The 14,266-nt window shown below is 37.4% G+C and overlaps 1 protein-coding gene and 1 long non-coding RNA gene across 3 annotated transcripts; one reads left to right on the top strand and one right to left on the bottom strand.

The window, feature by feature from the left end:
• Positions 1-837: 837 nt before the first annotated feature.
• On the bottom strand, positions 838-2,959 carry LOC133391993 (uncharacterized). Its single transcript, XR_009765411.1, has 3 exons — positions 2,114-2,959; positions 1,954-2,037; positions 838-1,170 (listed from the first exon to the last, which is right to left on the bottom strand). It is a non-coding gene; the product is annotated as an uncharacterized LOC133391993 (long non-coding RNA).
• A 3,182-nt stretch (positions 2,960-6,141) lies between these two features.
• Positions 6,142-13,720, top strand: LOC4576586 (zinc finger protein 160). Of its 2 annotated transcripts, none has more exons than XM_061644965.1 (3): positions 6,142-6,282; positions 12,001-12,232; positions 12,329-13,720. In XM_061644965.1, exons 2-3 carry the CDS (start codon positions 12,113-12,115, stop codon positions 13,556-13,558), a joined length of 1,350 nt encoding a protein of 449 aa, XP_061500949.1. In that variant the 5' UTR covers positions 6,142-6,282; positions 12,001-12,112; the 3' UTR covers positions 13,559-13,720. The 2 variants fall into 2 exon arrangements, with proteins under 2 accessions (XP_061500949.1, XP_061500950.1); XM_061644966.1 differs by having other exon boundaries at positions 6,156-6,584; positions 12,331-12,528.
• The last annotated feature ends 546 nt before the right edge of the window (positions 13,721-14,266 follow it).

Consider the following 14,266-nt stretch of genomic DNA (forward strand, 5'->3'; position numbering starts at 1 on the left):
AAAAATGTATGAAAAGTGAAATAATTCATGAAATAATTGTATGGTCAAGAAAAGTGCAGGTATATAAGGATTATGAACATCACAAACATATGGAACACCTCCAAGTGACAACAGTAATCCATTGATAAATTCTTAGTTTCAAAATTATCGCCTTCATGCGCATGTAGATCAAGAATGTGTGCAATAACACTCCTATCAATACACCTCACAATTGTGAAACACATGCTTCTTAGGGAGGTACACTACACACTAAAACCACGTCCTGGCCACTTCCATGGCCGAAGCCGAAGAGAACCTCCAATATTGTCAAATACGAAGGAAAGAAAACGGAGCAAAGAAGCTAAAGACGCTACTCCACCTGTCCATAAGCGCATCAAAACTCTCAGCTCCGCTATCTGATCTGAAAAGAGTTATCTGGACGTGGACCTACGGCCCGCCCCGGCTTTTTTCGAGTTTTCTATGACTTAGCGAGTTTTGGACTGGCAGTGGGTGTTAATGTGTCACCTCTCTTACACTTTTCCTCCATTTATACCAGCCTCTTATGGAAATAGCTTGATAGTTAAAAATTCTTAGTAATAAAACTCTCGAAATGATCACGATTTCTTATCTGGAACAAAAATGGAATTGCTCGTTATGCGAGATTTTACTAGTTAAGAAGGGCATTTGTAAAACAACTAGATGAGCTCGTTATGCGAAAAATTCGTTATTAGAGGTATCCGTTATGAGGAGTTACACTGTACATGTTCTGCATGCATTTCGGTCAGTTTTACGTCAAAAAACGATGAAAAAACTACTTATTAATGACGATCAATGTATGCCAGATGGACCAAAACCGCACGATTCATTCAGTACTCGTTAAAACGTAAATAATTGATCCACAAGAACCGAACGCTACGGTTCTTTTAATACATCGACAAAAATCGCAAGATGAGTGCATGCGTTTTGAAAATTCAATAGAATAACATTCAACATTGTGATAAAAATAATTAAGCCTTATGCTCGCATTTACACTATCGTACATTTTGCAGACCACTGGTATAGACGGTACACCCGGCTATGGTGATCTGTGAAACTGATACCGGAGAACGCGGTTTAGCTGGTTACCTTTTATCCGGCTGTCCGTTTATCCGTGCGAGAAATGAAAGTTCAATACAAAGGTGACATTGCTTGCTGGGGAGGATATTTGAAAAAAAAAACGACTATCAGAGCACATTATTATGACAAAAAACGCTACAATTCATGGCACATTTCTTAAATTTTCATTGAAAGAACATGAAGTTCATCGAAACTGGCTTACCAAAACATAGTGAAAAATTTAAAAAAAATCTGGAATTTGTGATAACATATTTTCTTTGACTCATTATCCGTGTTACTCGAGAATCCGGGCAAGGTCGAGTCCCGATTAGCCCAAATATAGGACCCTTCACTGTAACTTCCTTGTCTGATTCCGGAATCAATTCCAGAAAACTTCGAAGCTAGTCGGAAATGATTCCGACGAAGACTCTTGAAAATTGATTTCAGCTCCGGAATCGGCCCCGGAATTGATTTCGAACAAGGAATCGGAATTGGGTAGGTCCGATTCCGTGCTTCCAACTCTAGTGGGGTGCACACGTACTGAAACATGAGCCAGCAAGAAATTAAATGATGATCAATCCAACCAAGACGAAATTGGGGGTTTACTCCATGATAGGGTCCAATTCTGAGGACGTATTAGTTTTTAAAACAAGAAGTCCACATGTATATATAATGGTAGATTAGTTGTTAAAGTTTCGTTTGAAATATAAACCATATAGGGCAAATGTATCAATAATGGTTTAATTTGCTGTTGCACAAATATATTTTAATGTGTTCAACGAGTCAAAAATGCAAAATATATTGTTTTGGAATATAACGAATTTCAGAACACAACCATATATATACCAAACATAGATTTTCCTTAATGGTTCATTGTACCTGTATTGGAGGTATGGTTCCTATAGTTGCCGTATCGTGTTCCTTTAGCGGTGGTAGTCAAGGGAGTCTAAAAAAAATTAAATACTACAAAATTATTAAATAAAAAAGCTGATATCAGTTTTTGGTTATTGGATGCAATTGGTATCTATGACATAATTACCGTGGTACCGTCCTCAACTCGTAAGACTCAATGAAATGCCAGTCATGGGTTCAAGCCTGGAATGGTCCGCATATCTTCAGAAAAAGATAATTTTGTTAAACCATTATCTATAACCGTAAGACTTAACAACATGCCCGTCATGGGCTCAAGCCCCGAATGGACCGTGCCAACCTAGGACTGACTATATATGGAGAAGAATAAGAAGAATAAGAAGATCATTTATGACAATGCAAAGGAAAATATGTCGTTGCTTAAACCATGATTGTACGACAAGTATGATAATTTTATAGCTCGATTAGAGGGTAAACTGTAATGTTTTTTGTTATGGATTCACTCAAACTTGCTTAAAGATCTTTTCACTGTTTTCAATTTCTCTTTTAACGGCCGTGTTATGTATAAACTCGTTTAAGTTAATTTTTTACCAAATCCTAGTGATGTACCTTAATCTGATAGATCTAATTTAGAAGAAGTCAAATGTACCAAGTAAAGGCTTTGATAAATCGCGTTTTCAACTTTTCGATACGACATGCTTTCTAAAATTCCATAAAAAATTTAGAGTTATTAATTTGAGGAAACAATAAGTGCTCTTAATGATTGAAGAAATTGAAAACTTTTTAAATAATCCGATCGTTCTTTTGAAAACGTTGAACAAATCGTTAATTATGGAACATCTGATTGCACGACATCTTCAATGGGAAGATAAAGGGATTGAATCATAGTATCGTTAGAAATAGAAAAAAATGTATTAAGAAGGTAGGTAAAGAGATGTGTATGTATTTGCATGTATGACCCTAAACTGCGTGTTAGAATATAAAAAAATACGTTTTATGTAAAATTTCGACAAAGATTTTTTTTTTAAATGATAAAAATTATTTGAAAACTCCATACAAACGAAAAAATCAAATATTTACGCGGGTAAAATTGAAAAATGTAAAAGCTCGGTCAAAAAACCAAACGGGTAAAAAGGTATGGTACAACGTGCCCACATAGTAAGGACTGACTTTACGGCTATGTGGAAAGCGTGAGTTTTATTATTGAATGCTAAAGATATATTTTTCCTGTAAAATCATAACAGCTCAATCATTTATTTGTGTTGGAACACCTAATATTTTAACTCAACCAAGTAGAGAATTTGAGTTTTCTTGTAAAAACAAAAATCGTACGAAAACACAAAAAAGTGAGATAAGTGAGTGGACGGCTTGAATTAGGGAAAAACAACATTGAAACCGACCGCTAGCACCTGTATTTTTTAAAGTAAATATATCAATACTGGACACTGTACTATCGACACTATCAATACGCGCGGGTTCATGAACATATGGTATGTAGAATATCAATGCAAATCATTCGTTCCTATAAGCGACAATAGGACTTCTAGCTGCCAGTGGCTTAGACGCATAGTGTCTTGCTGTTTGCACTATGCATAAGACATATTTTACATGATTAAATAAACAACACAGTGCACTAGCCTAAGATAGTTTAAAATTGTCCCATTTGGGCGTGAGGACCTACGCAGTTATGCTGGCCCATACATGTTTTCGAAACATATTATATTTCATATATTCATATATTCATATTTATTTGTCTACCTTTTGGTTACACAAATACTTAAATAATACTTATTACCTATGTTCCTAACCTAACAAAAATTAACACAAATTATCAAAAATTCGAGAAAAAAAAAATTAGAAAATTAGAATTTAAAAATTAAAAATTAAAATTAAGGCATCACGGGATTATGGAGGGTTCTGATGCGGGATCAGAAAGAGGATAAGGGAAGGTTTAAATCAAACATATAATATACACAGTTAAATCGACGAATTGCACGAAGAAGGGGGTCATTACTGCCCACTGCAGTTCGGCGGGAAGGGATCACTAGGGGAGGGCGGTTTCGAAGAACACGGTTAGGGGCGTAGAAAGGGATAGAAGAAAGAAGGGAAGGAGAATCAATATTACCAAGGAGTAATGCGGCAATAAAGGTGGATTGGGCATGGGAACGGCGGTTTTCCAATAGTTCCAGGCCAAGCTGCCGACACCTGCCCTCGTAAGGAGGTATGGGGGAGGACAATCCACCCAGGATTTTACATATAGCAAACCTGGTGAACGATCGCTGCACCCGCTCGATACGTTCCACGTGGGTTCGAGCTGTAGGGGACCAGACTACTGAGCAGTACTCCAAAATCGATCTGACCAGAGAGCAGAACAGAGTCTTAAGGCACATTGGGTCGGAGAAATCGCAAGCAATTTTCTTTAGGAGACCCAATGTTTTCCGCGTCTGATTGACAACTGAGTCAATGTGGTGGCTGAAGGTGAGGCCTCTGTCAAGCCAGACACCGAGGTCTTTTACGACATAAACACGATTGACTTGCACAGAATTTAGGACGTACGAGTAAGTGATTGGAGACTGCGAACGACTAAACGAAATGACGTTACACTTATCAGGACATAATGTGAGGGATACGATTATGTAGTATGCAGCTCAGATATTAGGCGATTGCTACTGGAAACTGCCCATACATGGCATGAATCAACGAAGCTTGTTGAGTCGTGCTAGTGTACGATTGCACCCTTATTATTGTATTCTAAACGAATACATGCGTAAAATTTCGTACCATATCTGCACTCTTAAACAATTACATTATTTTAACAATCGAATGGCATCTAGAAATAGATGTTAGTATCGGAACAAAATTATTCGAAAACAGTGAAAATAATTAAAGAAAAACTTGGATGCGAAGTAAATCGGATAAGTTAAAATTATTTTTAAAGTTTGAAACATCTTGTTTCTTTTCAAAAATCCCAAAAACAAAGCTGTTTGACATTTTTTATGACCTAACGACCTCGGCGCATTCCGTACTAGTTGATTTTGTTGAAATATATAAATGTATGAATATGAAGTATCTGTATGTATATGTATATAAAGTATATGTTTTGAAAAAATATCTATTTTTTATTTCATTATACATACGATTACTTAACATAAAAACATAATTCAGCGACAACTTCATGAACAATTAAGTTACAGCTCCAGATTATGTAAATCAAAAACATTATGAGAGTCTTAACCATATTAAAAGCAATACAGCGGTAACCGTTCTTTATGAAAAAAAAAATATAAAAACATTATGAAATAAAGCATTGTATGTTCAATATTCATTAAAACCACCAAGGACAATCCTTCTTTAATTGGTGTTAACAATTGTAAAAGAACAACAATTTGAATTTTAGAAAAACATTGGTATAACGTAAAGCAATAAACCGAATTGAAAAAAACGCTCTCTTCACTATTGATATAAAATTATCAAAAAGGTTTAAAAATTTCTCTATTTCGTTTCTTCGCAACAATCCACCCTGATTGGCTGCAACGAAATCACACTTCCCTTCAGCAGCTTCGCTCTGATTGGTTAATACCATTTCGCAAGCATGAACACAGCTACTGAAATTCTAGTGCGTACACTTGCGTTTGATTCAAAGAACCCCTCTTTCAGCCGAATGTATTTTGACCTCAACACTCTAAATGTTTTATAAAGTGCAGCGTTTTGACTTGGGATTATACATAGTTTTGAATGATAAAATATATTATACCAATTTCATCCTTTTTGTATTACTCAAATATAGTTTTACAGAGCGTTAGCTCTGTCTTAAAAAAAGTAAAAACTATAAACAAGTAAACCATCAATGCGTTCTGTCTGTTAATACCCAAGTGCCGTCTGCACACATTTTAAAATGATTTCTTATGCAGTGAAGGAATTTCTGTTCGGATAAAAAATATGTATTTAACATTCTACCTGTTCCGCTGTCGGTGCCGTATTTGTAGTGGATGCAGCCGAAAGCAAAAAACACCGCACATGCGCCCTATCGCCTCCCTCTAGACGTTCCTCCCAATATTTCTTTTCTCGCTTATTCCACCGGCAAGAGAAGTTCTGATGTTGATCGTCGTTGTCTCACTTCCAAAACGTGCTTGCACGTCCTTATGCTTCCTTCTTCACGCAGCTTGCAGCGGGATGCAATGGCAAAGCAGTATCGGGTATTGTACGGTGGCGGCATGTGCTGCATAAACAATGAAGACCAGTCTGTCACTAGTCGCTGTTGCCAGCAGACGTGTTCGTCTTGCGAGCCGTACGTACAGTTTTGTCGGATTTGAGTCATAGTCGTTTTAACCATTACAAGTGCGTGTATTTGATTTGATATTGCTTATACTGTCTTGTGTAGAAAATATAAATCCCTCAAAAAGTGTTGAAATTATAATTTCACAATTCTAATTATTATTAAAATTAAAACTACAACAAATGGTTTATCATCGGCGAACAAGTGAAATGAATATTTATGGTAGATAGGGTTAAGATCGTGTTGGAAACCTGACAACTATCAATATCATAGCAGTGGAAAGTGCAGTGAATTAACACAATCCATTCTGAGCAAACCAAAGGAATTGGAATAAAAGAGATACAAAAATATTCAAAATGAATTCGTAAGTCACTCAGAACAAACAAATATGTTGATAAGTTTTCATCTCACTATTGAAAAGTATTTCTGGTTTTCCTTTACATTTTTGTACTTTGGTGATCGTCCTTGCTGTTCTTGCTGGATCGTGCTGGTCGCTTTTATAAGCCTGTGCATGTAATGGAACCACGTATCGTACATTACGCGTATTATCTTAAATCAGTTTAGGGCACAATGATTATTTGAAAAATTAGTATGACTATGCGCACTGTTGCATAACTATTCCATAACTTTATTTAATAAGTTCTCTAACAATTTTTACACGAATACATCCAATGCGGAAACAAATTTTCTTGTCTAACTTGTCCAAATGAGCTTTTAAACATCGGGAAATATCAAACGAAATTTGAACCGAAAATTGTTCAGATTTTCTCAGTACTTGCAATCAACGCTCCCGACAACAACAACAAAATAAATAAATAAAAAGACCAATTTTCGAGACTGCTACGAATGTATGCAGCTTGTCCTGACAAGCGACAACAGGTTTTGCGCAGATTGTTGATTGAGAACATACAAAAAGAGCCCGATTCAGACAGTCGACCTACGAAATGCCTCATCATGCAGAAGCGGAGCTGCAATTGGCAAAAAACTACAGCAGGCAGGAATTTAAAACCGAGTACAATACATAATGTGTCGAATGAAAGTTTTTAGATGCAGTTCAGCCCGGTGTTCCGGGTTTTTAATGTGAAGAAGAATCGGTGATTTTCTTACCATTTGTGTTTTACTTCACTATCCTTGCTATATTTGGCATGGTAGTGAAAACTTTTTTTTATCAATATCGCAACGTAACTCTCCAAAACGTACATTTTTCTGTTCTTCTTATCATTCTGAATACATCTAGTTAAAACTTTCGAGCGTATACTATAAAAATGTACAAGGGTTGCCACTATTTGCAAAGTAAGAGCAGAAACAGACGATTTGTCAAATAAACCAACCATGAAACATTTGCAGATTTGTATTTGTTGGACGTTTCTCTTAGAATTATGTTTGATTTTTCAGTACGATTCGGATCGTCTATTATGCTGCGGGTGACACATTGGAACAGAACAGGGTTATTTCAGAGATGTAATATTGGCTCTCTGTTCTATTCAATAATAGATCGTTGATTGCTAGTAGGTGACGTCTTATTTAGTCACTTCAATGCTACAATTGGCAATACTGCTATGATTAGAACATTGGTATATTACGTCCTGTCAAAATCTTCCACCACATTGTCCCCTTACGTTGCTCTATTACAATAAGCGAGCACGTGCACTGTCGAAGGAACGCTAAACTTTTTCCCCATCAACGGTTTACCACGAACATTAACGAAATCTTTGACATTCCGTCGTAAACACAATCGATTCATGGTTCAGCTCCCGCACAGCTTCTCCGTACAAACATTCCGTTTCATCTACCATGCACTCGTCTCCCTCGAAAAAATGGAGCGTAGAGAAAACCAAAAGTGAAGCTCATTTTCATAAATGCTCAATTTGTGTAATACCACTCCCGTAATTACGTTATGAGCGTAGTGTGAGTCATTTTACGCCAATAGCCGAAACACACTGCTAACAGGTTAGGATATGTACAGGGGCTCTGGAATAAATACCGTCTGCAATACAAGCATTTTGGTGATGATGTGGGGCGTTTTCATCTAATGGAGTCACCCTTCATTGCTAAACATGTAGCGCCGTAAACTGCACCAGTCACTAGGAGTGTAAGTAGGCATGCTTTTCCATTTGTTGCTTAAATCTTCACTAGGATTTTCTCATGCACCAGAATTAATGAGAGAATTGTATGAGTTCGCTATTTATGTTGGTGACCAATATTGTAATTCGTTTGAATTACTTCTTCATTACGAATGACATTGGTTGTGGTGATTGGATCGCCATTTGATTAAATCTTGGGTTAGAATTAATTACTGTTCCTAATGAGTATTTTTTCTTACATATTCTCGCAATTATCCTTACCTGATTTTATGGCCTGCTTCTTACTGCTCTTAATAACCTTTATAGTCTTCCCAGACTTTTGTAGAGAAAGAGAACTATTTTAAAATTGTGCTATTCTAAAAAGTTGAAACGAACGATTAGTACGGAATTTTGATGACCAGTTCAGCATATAATGCAGTGCGTAGAATAGTCCCGTGAGTTGCCTTGTGAACGAACGGAGCTCAAACCACAAACCGCCTTGCCCCTGCCAGGTAGAAGAAGGAAGTTTTGCGGATCACCAAGTATGGGTGCAGATATTCTAAATTCTCTCTCTCTTGGCTCTCCTCGCTCAGGAGTTACAGGAACCCTTAACTTTTGTTAAAGTGTATTGCCCCTGTTATCCTAAACTGGCCACTAATTCCTTGTTCTTCATTTTTATGAACCTAGTGAATCTAGGTGAATTATGCATCCACTTAACAATGAAAGGAAAAATACATCGTTTTATTTAGTTAAACATCATAACCTGTTAAAATATTTCCTTGAACTCATTTATGTAAGCAATTAAAAAAAACCTCTTTGCTAGATATTAAACATTCAAATCAGATATCCCTTTTCAAACGTCTAGCCCGTTAAGTGTACCAGCAGCAAAAAAAGCGTGAAAGAAAAGCCAAAATATGTTAATTTCTTCAAATACAATCATACCACCAAACGTGGAAGAAAGTTGTGCAAGGATAACAACATTATTCTCGAATGCAAACTGCCGTTATAAGCTTACATTCAAATGCGTTCCTATGCAAACGTTATTGTTTTGCACATGTCTCCTAAACATCCATAAATTTGATTTTTGTTAAGTCAACCCAATCGGAGACAGCTACTGGGAAGCCAATGATGCACAATTGATGCAGCCCCATTAGTCACATTCAAATCAGTCGCTCTAAATCGATTACACGTATGAGGAAGATGTTCGACCCTCGAGATAGCGTTGTTTAAACATGGAATAAAACAAGTTTGTCCGCTTGAAAAAGGCACCCCCATTAGACAAGCAGTGCTCAGGCAATCAGCAAAAAATACACATAGCGGCTCCTGCGTACAGCAAGCATCTGTGAACAATTTCGTACATAAATTGTTTCACTCTTTTCGATCGTTATTTTTTGTAGAGCAGGAAGCTATTGCTTAGGAAAAAAACGAGCATAGCATTACCAGTTGGTGCGAAGTGATTGTCGTTCTTGCAATAAAAGAAGCATCTTTCCAGAGCAAAAAAAAAAGATGACAAAAATACTTTCAAAAGAAAAATGATCTAAAAGCTGATGTTGCACCCTATTTTGCAAGAAATGTTGCCTATTTACTGCGTGCGATAAGCTGAATTTGTTAACGGTCTGGTCGTTTTACAGAACATTGTTAACAAGTGTTTCAAGTTGTAAAAAGGAAATCCTTGTGCTAGGTTGGTATTTTTCACAATTGAAGAAAATTATTGTAATCCCAAGTTAATATTCGTTTATTTTGCATATGTTGTCCTTGCTACGGGACCTTTTAGGGAAGCCCTATGGCAGTAAGAACATATCAAACAGTGACAGTAGAAAGAGTAGAATTCCTGTCATGCACGGAAGGATGGTGAAACAATAAATGCAAAATAGACCGTTGAAGTGGGGTGCCAAAATTCGAAGCCTTAGCTTTATCGCATGAGCAACATAGTTGTACCAACTGCTCCATCAGAGCCTAATACGCGAATGAAGTCTATTGATTTCCTTCAATGAGCCTAGAAGTAATCAAGTTGATATTGATCACGTGACTTTTGGTTAAGAGGAACGAAATGAATCGAAAGGAATCAGAAAAGGTCATTTACACAAAAGTATTAATGTCGATTTGAATGCATTGCCTACATTCCACTGTGCAGTAGACTGCAAATACATGTACGAACTGCTAACCTTTTTTTCTATTCTTCAGATCGGTTTAGACCTGTTATTAGACTACTGCTCTTTGAAGAGTAAAGGGAATTAGATTCCCTACAATTCCTGTACTGCTATTGCCATTCCTATGTAATACCCCATTCAAAACGTGAGCTTCGAGAAGGGCATTTGTTTTCGTGTGGAATCTGGTTCTTGAGCTGCGATGTAATCTAATTTACATTTTTACAGCCTCACGCCGCACAAGCTATGTTTTAATGAAAATGCGTAAATTTTTAACGTTTGCCGCGGTCGATTCGTTTTGTTTTATTTTTCTTTGCATTTTTTACCTATTAGTTTATTCCCTACCAACCCCAGAATCCTTATTCCTGTAATTCATTCTAAGGTCGATTAATTAATCGCGAAATGGCAGTGGTAGCAAGTAAGACACGAATCAACACTTGCAAGATGCTCAGCGCGCTACGAAGAAGAATAAAAGGGAAGCTTATGTGCGTTAAAAAGACAATTTGTTTTGACCTTTTTTTGTAACCTTTTTGTTCGCCCTAACTCTGCATCTTGCAGTAACAGCGTGTTGGTATTTGTCGGCGAATGTTTGGATAAAACAAATTATACCGTAGTGCGACAACCCTCCTCATGCCTCGGTATGGTAACTGGTAACTATTGAACTGTGCCTCGAGCAACAGTGAGCAACCCAATCCCTAGCGTCCAGCAAAAAGAACGCATTTTTCTTCAGTTCTTTCGAAGATTCGGCTAGCAGTAGAACTTTACGGCCACTAGAAAGTCCGATGTCTTACGTATAATGCCATATTGACAGCAGTAAATTATGTCTCATTCGCAAAAGAACGTATAAACGGCACTCTTGGTGATCATAAATCATTTCTGCGCTAAGATGAAAAATGCTTCCCAGAACCATGCGGAACGAATGAGCGAAATAAATGTGCGAACTATTACCACCCCCAATCACAAAAAAAGTCAACCAGAAACGGAAGATTCGGTTTCACGATAGTTAATTATCCAAAATTGGGATAAGCGGCGAAATATGCAATATGTGACATATGCATGATGTACGAGTAACGTGTTGCTTGGTCGGTGAAGCGAGGTATGGTGCGATTGGTTCAATTCAGATTATTTTGTTACTAGAACAAATCGACACAAATCCACACTCACACGTTGTTGATAGTTGATCTATTGAAGAGAATGAGAAATGTTTTTCGGTTGCAATCAGGAAAGATATATTTTTGAATTGGCTCGAAGATTGGACGCAGTGTATTTACAGTCATGTTGAAACTTATTCTGAGCTCCAAGGGTGGCTTGTCGGACTACTGGATAGACGTAGCGTATCCCATGACAGGACGAACAGATTTTATTTTCATTGGGGATATTTAGAATAGATTCGACACCCAGAAACTTTGTTGTAGATTGTAGTAGTTTACATGCATTTTAGTATTTTAGTGCGAAACACACAAATTAAAGTATTTAAGAATGTGTTTATTTTAATATTTTCACATGTGGCAATTCTTTTTGGATTCTGTGATTAATTATGTTATAAATATGGCATTTTTTTCTCCTTTAGAATTGTCATTGTTTACATACCACATACGGTCGAATATACACCTGATGTACAATTTTCCTCTTTGGAGTATGTTACTGTTCCAATCAATGAATCCAAAATCGAAACCATTAGTATGAATGCGATGAAATCAAATTCAAACATGAACTGTGAAACAACGATGGAAAACGCTGAAAAGCTTAATCAACACATCATGAAGGACGATCTGATTTTGCTGGCTTCGGAGGAAAAATCGGTAAGTAAGTCCCTCAAAAGGCGATATTCATGTTACAGTAACAAACAACTAAATCCAATGAATACTTATTTGTTTATAACACACGTTTTCTAACAGAGCTTGAGGCGCAGCTGTGGTTTTCTGGAAGACGAAGGTCATGCGGCTTTAGATAGTGATACAAATCCACTAAACTACGTTCCAATAAGCAATGAAATAATTTTGGAAGTATCGTCGTCAAGCTTTGATGAAGGAATAGGCTTGAGTAACACTGAAGAATCAAGTGATGATCAAGCGAGTGCCAAATCCGACTCGCTGACAGCCAACAACTCTGTGAAGAATCCAGCAGCGAAAGGCTATCAACGTAAGCAAAGTAAGGATAAATTAAAAAACTACAAATGTGAAATCTGCCAACAAGTGTTCATGATGAAAAAACACCTTCGGGAGCATCATGTAATTGAGCATCCGGGAGAAAACTGTAACAAATGTGCCATATGTGAAAAAACGTTCAAACTACGGTCGAATCTTCGGCAGCATCTTCGTATCCATACGGGTGAACGTCCATTTCGATGTGACATTTGCGGCAAGACATTTGTACAGGGCAGCGCTCTAACTGTCCATCGGGAATTACATAAGGAGCAGCGTGACTATGAGTGCTCAGTTTGCAAAAAAGCATTTAAATCGAAGTTTGCCTTCAAAAAACACGAAAAAGTACACATTGGACTGCGGCCATTCAAGTGTGATGAGTGTGGAAAATCATTCACCCAATCATGTAACCTGAAAGCACACCAAAAATTGCATACAGGAAATCACGCATATCATTGCACGACCTGTTCAAAGACCTTTCGCTTCAAATCCCACTACCAAGATCATCTAATGACGCACACCAAGGAGAAAAAATACTGCTGTGCCCAGTGCGGTCGTACGTTTGCTTACAAAAACTCCTTCCAGCGGCACACCCTAATCCACCGGGATGAAGCTCAACACCAGTGTATGGGATGCGGGAAACAGTTCAGCAAACTAAGTCACCTCACCTTCCATTACAAATCTCAAGGTTGTGCTCGTAAACTAGCACAAGAGGGTGAGGTAGATAGAGCTTCAAAAAATCTGACTTGCGACATTTGTAACAGCGTCTTCGAACGCGACGATACTTTACTGGCCCATCGAAACGAGCTGCACAGCTGCGAGGATAACGTGCACGAAAAGGGACGATGTCGGTACAAATGCGTTATCTGTAGCAAATCGTTCCAGGAAGAGAAGGAATTGCGTACCCATTTCAAGTTGCACGAAGCCGACGATTGTCCTTTTCAGTGTGGGATGTGTGGAATCCTTAATTTAAACAATACCTAAAAACCGGTAAGGTTCTCGTTAAAGGGTATGCTAATAAAATGAAGAAGAATCAGGCCAAATTTACTGTATGATAAGGACTTATTCTGTGATATCTCAGAGTGTATGAAAAATATGTGTTTGTACTGGTCGTTTCGTATTAAACAGCGAATATCTACAAGATAAGATTAGTGTTTTAATTACCGTCGCAAACCACATTTTGTGACAATCCTCACTCCGAAGCCATCCTAAATTAATGGAACCAAAAATCATAATGGAAAAGATTTGTCTCTAGTACGGTCGTTGCTGCAGGGTAGCTTATCTCATATGCATATGTTGTCTATGAAAACGTTGGTAAATGGTTCATGCCGACTATGAAAGGTGTAGGAATAACCCTAGTGGGAGTTTCTAGTTCCTTAATAGAGGTAGTAATCCATTCCAGTTTCTTAGACAGAACCTTTAGAAAGGGATATTATATACCTAACTAATTGAAAGGCCCTGCCCAGCACTGAAACATCTTAAACATTTGTTCTCTGTTCATTCATAATGCTCAACACGGAACTGGAATGGATTTAAATGGAAACATAATAAAACTATTAGTATTAATTTTTGCCTAGTTCATATGGTCCAATTCTATGGGTAAGTTTCGTGTTACAGTAGTCAAGGCGTATATCTTTTATAGAGTTATGGAGTCACATGTACCGAAACTTGTATATGCAGGGCTGACTATTC

The sequence above is a fragment of the Anopheles gambiae genome, chromosome 2, assembly GCF_943734735.2.
Source record: "Anopheles gambiae chromosome 2, idAnoGambNW_F1_1, whole genome shotgun sequence".
Taxonomy (NCBI): Eukaryota; Metazoa; Arthropoda; class Insecta; order Diptera; family Culicidae; genus Anopheles; species Anopheles gambiae.